General features: G+C 35.3%; 1 protein-coding gene across 1 annotated transcript; it reads left to right on the top strand.

Annotated features, from left to right (window-relative positions):
• The first annotated feature begins 565 nt into the window (after nt 1-565).
• LOC149530940 (splicing factor U2af small subunit B-like) lies at nt 566-8818 on the top strand. Its single transcript, XM_089811637.1, has 6 exons — nt 566-790; nt 3746-4088; nt 5364-5450; nt 7256-7337; nt 7889-8015; nt 8138-8818. Exons 2-6 carry the CDS (start codon nt 3852-3854, stop codon nt 8544-8546), a joined length of 942 nt encoding a protein of 313 aa, XP_089667763.1. The 5' UTR covers nt 566-790; nt 3746-3851; the 3' UTR covers nt 8547-8818.
• The last annotated feature ends 761 nt before the right edge of the window (nt 8819-9579 follow it).

Here is a 9579-nt window from a genome sequence, read left to right as displayed (position 1 = left end):
ACATACCTCCTTGTTGATGAGACGAGCTTCATTAGACCAAAGTTGCTATTGAAAATAGATTACAGATTGTGTGAAGCTTTCGTCTACAAACTATTAGTTTTAACTTGTTAAAGCTATTAATTACCGATACAAGTTAAATCTTCATATGATTTCAAACAATTGCAACAACCTAAAAATTGATAATTCAACTTCTCTATTATTTGTAAATCAAATATAAGTTCACATAAGATAAATTAAATGCATTGAATTGATTTATTATCTATAGCCCAATTGAATAAACACTCTAATGATATATAATTTATAATTAAATTACTTTTCTTTTAATCTAATTAATAAGGACAACTCTTCATCAAGTAACAATGACCTAATGCAATAATCATTACACCTAAAAGAAATTTGAAAGTAAGGACAAATAAATTCTAGTGAGCAAGGTAGACCCTAAAATTTATATTAAATTAACATACAAATATTTCCCTATCGACATATCTCTTGCACCCTTTGGATGCAAGTGACATAGAGATAGGAAAACCTATTAGAAAAAAGAAGGCTATTTGTTGAACTACACTACCTCTTTGGGATCGCTAATAACCTTAAATTTCTAACCAATGAAAAAATAACTCATTTCAGCTACGACAGCCAAAGTTCACGTAACTGAAACTTTGTTAGTAAGGGAAGGCTCGGTCTTGATACAGAGTTCATCGGTGGGAAAAAACCCTTCAGCGGATTGAAAACCCTTCCGCCTGCAATACTTTGCATCGACTCGATCTTGAGGCTCGTGGGAGTTACGAAGGTAATCAGACACTTATTTTTAAAATTGCTCTTTCAAGTTTTAAACTGATACGTTTGGCAGCCGAAAGTGGCTAGAAAGTCACGGGTTCGACTCTGAGGGTTCTGTTAAGATGTTCTGTGTTCCAGGTCTAGTGTAGTTTGAGAAACAAGGGGTTTTGAGAGTAATTTTAGAAGGTTTTTAGGGTTTCTGCGACTTAGGGTTTTATTTTGAGTTTTACTGCAATTAGAGTTTATTGGCGAAATTCGGGCATCGTATGCCATGTTGGTGAATTCGGCAGTGTTCTTGGACCTTTAGGCTTGTGATTTGGAGCGTTATACTCATACTCTGGCATTCTTTCAAGCTTCTGATTATTAAGTATAGTAATCAAACTCTAGCATCCTTTAAAGTTGTCTTAATGCAGAATTGGTTAATTTAGTTGGGTAATTATAAGCTTTGAAATAGTCTTGCTTCCCCAACGTTATGCACCTCAAGCTGTTTGCGACTTTTTGTATTCCCTTTTTGCTTGTTTTGAAATCCGTGTTTTTTGATTTATATTTTAGGGTATAGTTTTACAGTCATGGAATTTTTTTGTCTGATTAGCCTATTATGGTTTTGAAGTTTTCCAACGGGCAGTCATTGATTATGTTTTATTTAGATTGTTGTAGACAGAGACATGCCCGATGGATACATTTGTTCATTTATTGTTTTTATATGCATTATGAAGGTAGAAAGGGGGTCAACGGATCCATTAATGGGTCTCACAGTAATGTAGGGCCCGCTCTGATACCACTGATGAAGGGCCACACCACCTTTACCAACTCATGACAAAGAATGCAACAAGATCTCTCAAGATCCAATCCAAACCCAAGCTAGTCCAGATCCACACTCTGGTAGAAACCTCCAAGGTCTCAACTTGTGCTGGCAAGCCACCAAGCAACCTCCTTGTTTCTAAACCGCAGTCACTAGCTCTTCTCACAAACTCTATCTAAGATCCAAGTGTAAACTGCCTCACATTCGGCGCTCTGTCTACACACTCACAAGTCCATCACAATTCTGCTGTAAACTGCCTCACATTCGGCGTTCTGTCCACAGACTCAGGAAAACTCACTCTTCACTTCCTCCTTCTCTTTCACACCTTGAAGCCTTCCAAGCTTTCCAAACTTCCACTTCCCAAGCTACTCCTTGAGCTTCCACTTCTCAAGCTTCTCCAAGCTTGCTTTAGAAATGCTCATATGCTTTGCTTAAGTAGGCATTTACCACCCAATGCATGACTTATCCACAAGCTTCTAGAATTCCTCCACAACCTTCTACAACTTTCACAACCTTCTACAACTTCCAAAACTTTCTACAATATTCATAACTTTCTAGAATTCTACCCACTCACCTCGATAAATGGAATGACAACCATTTATTTTTTTATTTTTTTCTATTATGCCACCTATGCACCTCGAAAATAGAAATCCTCTTTTTCTTTCTTTTCTCCTTTTTTTCCCTTTTTTTATTTTTTTAATTATTTCTCCTCTAATTTTCGTCACTTTCTCTCTCCTCCAGTTTTTTTTTTTTTTTTCCCAATAATTTTTCCATGCAAGATGCTCCTGCATCACACAGTACATAGCTGTTTCTTCACAAGCTAACCCCAGCGATTCACAATCGAAAAGAATATAAAGGTAATGTAAGTGTTTCGGCTAGACTAAGACTAAAAATGTTTCCTATAGCTTATGAGTATAACAATTCAATCTTCCCATGAAATTTCAAAAACAGTTTCTATGCTGTGATTGGTCGTTTTCCCTAGTAAGACATGAATATTTTTGTCTCAGTGTATCTGGGCCAATATAACTGACACTTTAGACTGTACTATTTTGATGAATTTTCTTGTGCTCTTGAAGCTTTGCTTGGCATTTTACATTCCTAATACCGAGTCATATTTGTTCATTCAATTGTTTTTCAATGCACTACACCCATTGTTGTATTCTACATTCAGTTATAAGATGTATTAGTTTTTACCTAGGTTTCATGGGTACACTACCCATACCCCTGGTATGCGTACCCATGTACCCAATTACCAGTACCCCAAGTACCAGGTACTCAGTGGAGAGCATCATAGCCAATGACCTTGATTAAGATTTCAGATTTTATTTTTCTTGTTTGCCTATCAACTTATTGTTTATCAAGCTTAAAATCAGTTTGAAACTTTGATACAAATACTGATAAAATATAACCTTTATCACTGTTCAAGTCAGAAGTTTATCATTTGTTATATGTCATTGTTATATGAATTATGGTCTTCTTGTTCATGTTTAAAGTCTTCCTTTTCTGTTATGCTTCTAAACATTTATCATATATTATTATTACAAACATATAGGTAAAGTCTTCCTTTTCTGTTACGCTTTTAAACATTTATCATATATTATTATTACAAACATATAGGAAATCTGAATCTGAAAACAATACATTACATTTGCAAACTTTATCACTATTCTTGTTTTGATAAACCATTGTCAGATTTTCTATAAATATTAAATTATAATAAATAAATATTTTGACATACTCATGTACCCCTGTTTCCTATTTTGAAAATTAATCTTACCCACCTTAAGTACCCAAGTACCCCTGTCCCTGTGCAACCTTGTTTTTATATTCTTATGCTGTAGAGCTGTATCTTGGGAATAATTGTAATTAGTCCATCTAAAATTCTTCTTCTGAGCTTAGCCTTTCTGCACTGGCCTTAAAGGTTGCATGTCATGGATCGATGAGGTTTTAGCCTGTCTAAGCGTTTGAACTTTGCTCTAATACCCGGGCCAATATAACTGTCATTCTAGACTGCTTTTACAAATTTCAGAATAATTCTAGAAACTTTGTTGGTATTTTCCGTTTGTATAACTGAGGTATTTTTTATATTGAACTGTTTTGATTGATATAACCTCTCGATGTATTCTGTTTTCAATTTATTTGATGCTGAACATTCTGCTGCTGCAGAACTGTAATTTGAGGACAATTCATAAAGGTAACAAGTCCATTACTAAATTTGTCTCCTGAGCTCATCCCTTCTGCACTGGCCTGCAAGGTTGCATAGCATAGATCTATGGCAGAGCATCTGGCTTCCATCTTCGGCACTGAAAAAGACAGAGTTAATTGCCCTTTTTACTTTAAGATTGGAGCCTGCAGGCATGGGGATCGATGTTCAAGGCTGCATACGAGGCCCTCAATCAGTCCTACTATTTTGCTTTCAAACATGTACCAGAGGCCTGACATGGTAACACCTGGGATGGATATCCAAGGACAAGCAATGGATCCTCGGAAGATTCAAGAACACTTTGAGGTTTGTTTGCTCTGCATCCTTGCATAATTATGAATAGCTTGTGATTTTTAATTTTTGTTAATATTTTAAGCTGTCTATAATGATGTCTCTTTTTAAATATGAGAAAGTTGCCTTCCATAGAAGTGAATGACTACCTTGTATTTCGTAGTTCATGATTATGAGTATATATATTTATATATATATATATATTTTTCCCGTGTTACTTTCTTTGGTGAATCTTAGGTGAGGTTGACGGCTATCTTAACACAGTCTGGTGTGTGCTTGGACCACGTTATGAATATTTGCTCACAGATCATATTAAAATATATCATGTGTGCAGGATTTATACATTTTTTTTTTCTATTTTGGTGGGTTGATTTAAATTGGGTAGTGATCTATTTTACGAATGTCTTTCCTTATCATTACATTGCAGCTTACGGACCTTTTCACGTTTGTTTTGCACATATTTATTTATTTTTAAACAGTTTTGATATTGGCAAGGTTTTTGTTGACTTCCACATATTGAAATTTTACCCAAGAGGCTATGAGTTTAAGGTCACCGGTATGTTAATGTATGACTTATATTTGTTTGGCCCGAAATTATACAGAAGTTTGTCTACTGTTCTCTTTAATATCTCTTTGTTTCCCTTCTATGAGCATGTTTGATCTCTCTTTGGCAGTCCTTTCCAGACGGTTGATTTTACTGTTGCTTTTGGCCTGTTTTTTCAACCCTTTACTGATTGTCATCATTCATTGGATTTGTGGAAGCTCTAGCTGTTTTGGATTGATTGTAATAAAAAATCAAATATACTTGGATAACTGTCATTATACCTACATAGTGCTATGTCTTGTGGGTTTACTATCAATAGCAATATTCTTATGTGTTCCTAAGTTGAATTGTCTTTCATGTACAGTTTAATGATAGATCATCTCTCCTGTATTGTTAATGTCTAACTTCATAATGACTGTGGCCACGCCACACTACAATTTCTGGTACTTTCTTCCCTCTTTATTTTGTTCTTTTCATCTCACTTTCATGAATAAAAAAGAGAATATAGCTTATATTTCTTACATGGCTAGATACTGAATGCAATTTCAATGCTTTCTGGTAGGTAACAACTGTTGACGTATTGTTCCCATCGATAATAATGCATGTCAGATCTTCGTATTGTAATGGTCGTGCAACTGACTTTGTCACAATTCTGTAGCTAGCTTGTGCGTGTTACATTATTAATAGATTTTTTGATCAAATATGTCTTAGAGTGGCCTCATCTCAAATTGCATTTGTAAATGCAGGATTTCTACGAGGATTTATTTGAAGAGCTTAGCAAGTACGGAGAAATTGAAAGTTTGAATATATGTGACAATTTAGCTGATCATATGGTAATTATCAACTTAAATTCATTTCTTGCTTTCTCTTTTTAGTCCTGGTAGATATTCAGTTTAAACTTGTTTCTTATTTTCATGAATTACATATGTATCACTTTAACCATGTTTAGGAATGACTTGCTCTGCTTGAAGTAGTGCTTCAGGCGCCAATGGCTTTAAATTGGTTGACATAGCTGTAGAATCTGTTTTTCATGATTCATGTTATTAGCTATTCTTGAATGTCTTGTTACCTATCCTTCTTTGTTTACAATCCTACTAGTAGGTTTATCTGGACATATTTTTGGATCTGTCTGTGGTTCCTATATCCAATCTGGATCTGGGACTGGTATGGTATGGGATTTGTCTATAATGCAGTCAAACAACTGTGGCGTTGCCTAAGAGGAACTGGGGAGAATCTTGCTTAGAACAGAGGAGAAAAATTGCATGCCCTTCCTGCCGACTCTCTTCAAATCTTGTTTAGAATTATAAATTACCTCTGCAAAACATCTTTTAAAGTTTAAAATCTCTCTGATTAATGTCCTTTTAAAAATGCAAATCCCTTGTCCTTCCTGTGCCTTTCCCAGACCTTTCTCCCCTATCTGATGGAGATGGATAACATGTAGCATTCATCTACTAATATAAATAGAGACTCATCTGCATCTCCAGTTTCACAACCATTTTTTAGGTCTGTGTGCCATGATGAATAATTTTTTTTGATCTATTAGATGTTTTTAGTTTTTTTTGTTCTGTGTAATCCTCTTTTACTTCAAAATACTCAGTTAATGATCCTGTGGTGTTTGATATATTATTAGCAATTCTGCTCACACAAGCATCAATATAAGACCATCGCAAGCTATTGAAGACTGAGAGTTTCGACCTAGAAATTCACTTATTCGGAAATCACTTCCACTTTAGAGCTCACCGTTGGAAGACAGAGTCACATCACAGAATTCCATTGTAGATGTGTCTTTGGGATTTGAACTTGGGTGTACACAAATGAGAATTCAATGATTCACCAATTAAGCTTAACTCCTTGGACATACTTAGTCAATTTGATTGAAATATTTCTATTAAGGAAATATATTTTCTTCTGTTTTTCTTTAATTAGTTTTAGCTTCTTCTAAATAATAATAGGTTTTGTGAGGAATTTCAATTCTTTTTTCCTTTAGTAAGGGAAGGCCTTTTACAATACTTGATATATATATATTTGGATTGAATGAAGCCATCTATCTATATATATACATCCATGTGTGTTTTTAGTACTGATGAATGTGCATTTTAAAACTAAAAACCATAGCCCCCTTTTTTGGATGTGAACCTATGTACTGAAAATGAACCCAAACCCAAACTAGTAACTTTGCTTCCATGGCAACGGAACATATGATCATAAAGTTTTTCATCATCTGAAAAATACATTTTTCCGCGCCAGTATTTGTCATTTCCATTGAAATCTTAGTGGTACTTTGCAATCCGAAAGGTTTGAGTTTATTTTACTTTGAATATTTTTTATTCCTGAAATTCTTCGTGCTTTTACTCTTTTATGCCAGTGTGGTATAAACTTAAATTCTGTTTCTACTTTGTTCTTCTTATGTAGTTGATCCTATCGTTCCTGCTTTCTTTTTGAAATTTTCTTCTATGTCAGTGTAATTTAAACTTAATTTCTGTCTTCCCTTTGTTGATCATAGGCGATGTATGCTGTTAGGTTATGCCAATCATAATTTATCTATGTGTTATCCTGATGTCTCAACTTCTGTGGTTATACATACACTTTCTTTAGTGTGTGGTGATGGTGTCCTTTCATTTGGGTTATTCCTTCCCAGGTTGGGAATGTTTATGTGCAATTCCGGGAGGAGGAACAGGCTGCAACTGCATTACGGTCTTTGCAAGGAAGGTTTTATGCAGGTTTGATTAATTCACCATTTTCAATTATCTATATTTAATTTTCTGACTGATTACAAATCTAATGAGTGGAAAAGTTGATGTTACAATGATATATGCTCAAGAAATTAGTCAAAGTTGCATCGTTTTATGTTCTGCAGTGTCTGCATGTTTGTTGCATCTTGTTTTACTTTATTTATATTTATTGACCTTTTGTTTTAGAATTTGAGATGTAAATAAAAAATGATGCATGTGCAAGAATCTGTTCATTGTCCATCACTGCACTTTGGCTGGATGAAATATTAGGTGAACATGTTTTGTCATATCTATTAGCTGAAATCACAATGAAACAAAGTTGACATGTTGGTGTTCCATTCAGCAATTTGGCATCTTAGTTTTGTTTCCTTTGTTTATACATTTTGTTCTGATGCAGCTAGGATTTGCACTATCAATTTTTAAGTTCTTGAATATTAATTGCATATTGAGTCTTCCAGCTTCAAGTTTTTTTGGACTTTGTCCCTTACCAATTCTTATTACAGCTATAATTGTTGTTGCAATTTGAAATAAATTGATAGGTCGACCTATCATTGTTGATTTCTCTCCTGTGACCGACTTTCGTGAAGCAACTTGTAGACAGTACGAGGAGAATACTTGCAACCGCGGTGGGTACTGCAATTTCATGCATCTGAAGAAAATAAGTCGGTAAGTCACCAATTCTTTGTGATGATTTATAAATTCCCATTCCTTGGGTTTCTGGGTAATATGTAATTGTAGGCTGGTCTTCAGGGTGTGTTTCTAATGCCTTGAGTTTTTTATTTCTGAAGTGAGTTGCGGAGAAGACTTTTTGGAAGATATAGGAGGCACAGCTATAGTCGGAGTCGAAGCAGAAGTGTTAGCCCGTACAGGGATGGTGACAAACATCGTTATTATGAAGATCGTCCTCGTGGACATGGAGGTCGTGGGCATGACAGAAGGTATGATGATGTGGATGAGCGCGATGGTCACCGTGGCCGAAGAACACGAAGCCGTAGCCCAGGAGGGCGTAGGAGGGGACGTAGTAGGAGCTATAGTCCTAGACGTAACAGAAGTCCAATTCGTGAAGGCAGTGCTGAGAGAAGGGCTAAGATTGAACAATGGAACCGGGAAAGAGAAATTCAAGCATCATCTGCTAATGTTCATCAGCCTACACAAAATGGAGGATCTTATTCAAATCAACCAAGCTATGGCTATTGAGCATGCTGATTTATGGTTTGTTCTCTGACAGGTTTTACTTGTTTCCAAATGCACCAATGAAGTTATCCTGGCCTTCACAGTGTAGGAATTTTGGCTCATAAATGAGAAATCGGATAGATACATGTATGTGGTGGTATGAAGTTATGTTATTTGGAATGATCTGTTTTGGGTTAGGGTAGTGGTTGAACATTTCCCTGATTAAATGAACAAATCTTTTGTTTTTCTTTTGACACGGTTGTGGTCACACTGATGAATTCATGGACATTGTGCAATCTGATACTGTCAAAACACTTACATATTTTCAGATGCATGCAACTACATATAGGTGCATGTTAGAGTAGAATGCTGTCTTTGTGGTTTTCTAGAATCAGTTTATGTGACAAATCTCCATGTTGATGGAGAAAAGGTGCATGTTATGCTGGCACATGCTTTCTGTGTACAAAGCATTAGTTAAAATGTTTATGGTACGGCAGGGCTATGAAACTAATAGTGAATCAAGTAATGGAGAAATTCAGTTGAAGCAAGCATCTATAAAATTGTACTTATTGTAGGCTTTTAAAATTAGGTTTAATTATCATCACACATTTTTCTTGGAAACAGGGAAATTTGACATCTCTGTGTTTTGTCATTGTTTTTAACTTCATCCACAAGCCTAATCTAATCTTCAGATGATCCATTAAACCTGAACACAATTGACTTGTGATATATCTAGTATATACTAGTTTGTCATGGTCTCTTGGGAGTTTGAACATATTGTTAACTGCCTTGTTTTAGAAGATTATAGCAAGGTGTAATGACATTGTATTATTGCTCTTATGATTCGACTTTGTAGTTTTCAAGTCAAACTGATTGGCCCATGTTTCACAAGCATTGGTTCAGAAGAACATATGTACATATCTCTCAAGCGGTTCAGAAGAACCTCTCTCATGAGAATGAATAGAAGACTTACCACTCATTGGATCAAGGTGATGCTCATAATGGTGAAGCACCACGATTTTTGGGAATTCAAATGACTTTATAGTTAATATAATGG

Source organism: Cupressus sempervirens, chromosome 11 (genome assembly GCF_028749045.1).
Source record: "Cupressus sempervirens isolate cs-2001-9-10 chromosome 11, ASM2874904v1, whole genome shotgun sequence".
In the NCBI taxonomy this organism is placed as follows: Eukaryota; Viridiplantae; Streptophyta; class Pinopsida; order Cupressales; family Cupressaceae; genus Cupressus; species Cupressus sempervirens.
The sequence above is the reverse complement of the archived record's forward strand: the minus strand, read 5'-3'. Positions and strand labels throughout refer to the sequence as shown.

Coding starts and splice junctions, on each gene's coding strand:
- LOC149530940 (XM_089811637.1), top strand. CDS start 3,852: ATGGCAGAGCATCTGGCTTCCATCTTCGGCACTGAAAAAGACAGAGTT. Junction 5,451..7,255: donor ACAATTTAGCTGATCATATG/GTAATTATCAAC, acceptor ATTCCTTCCCAG/GTTGGGAATGTTTATGTGCA. Junction 8,016..8,137: donor CATCTGAAGAAAATAAGTCG/GTAAGTCACCAA, acceptor TTATTTCTGAAG/TGAGTTGCGGAGAAGACTTT.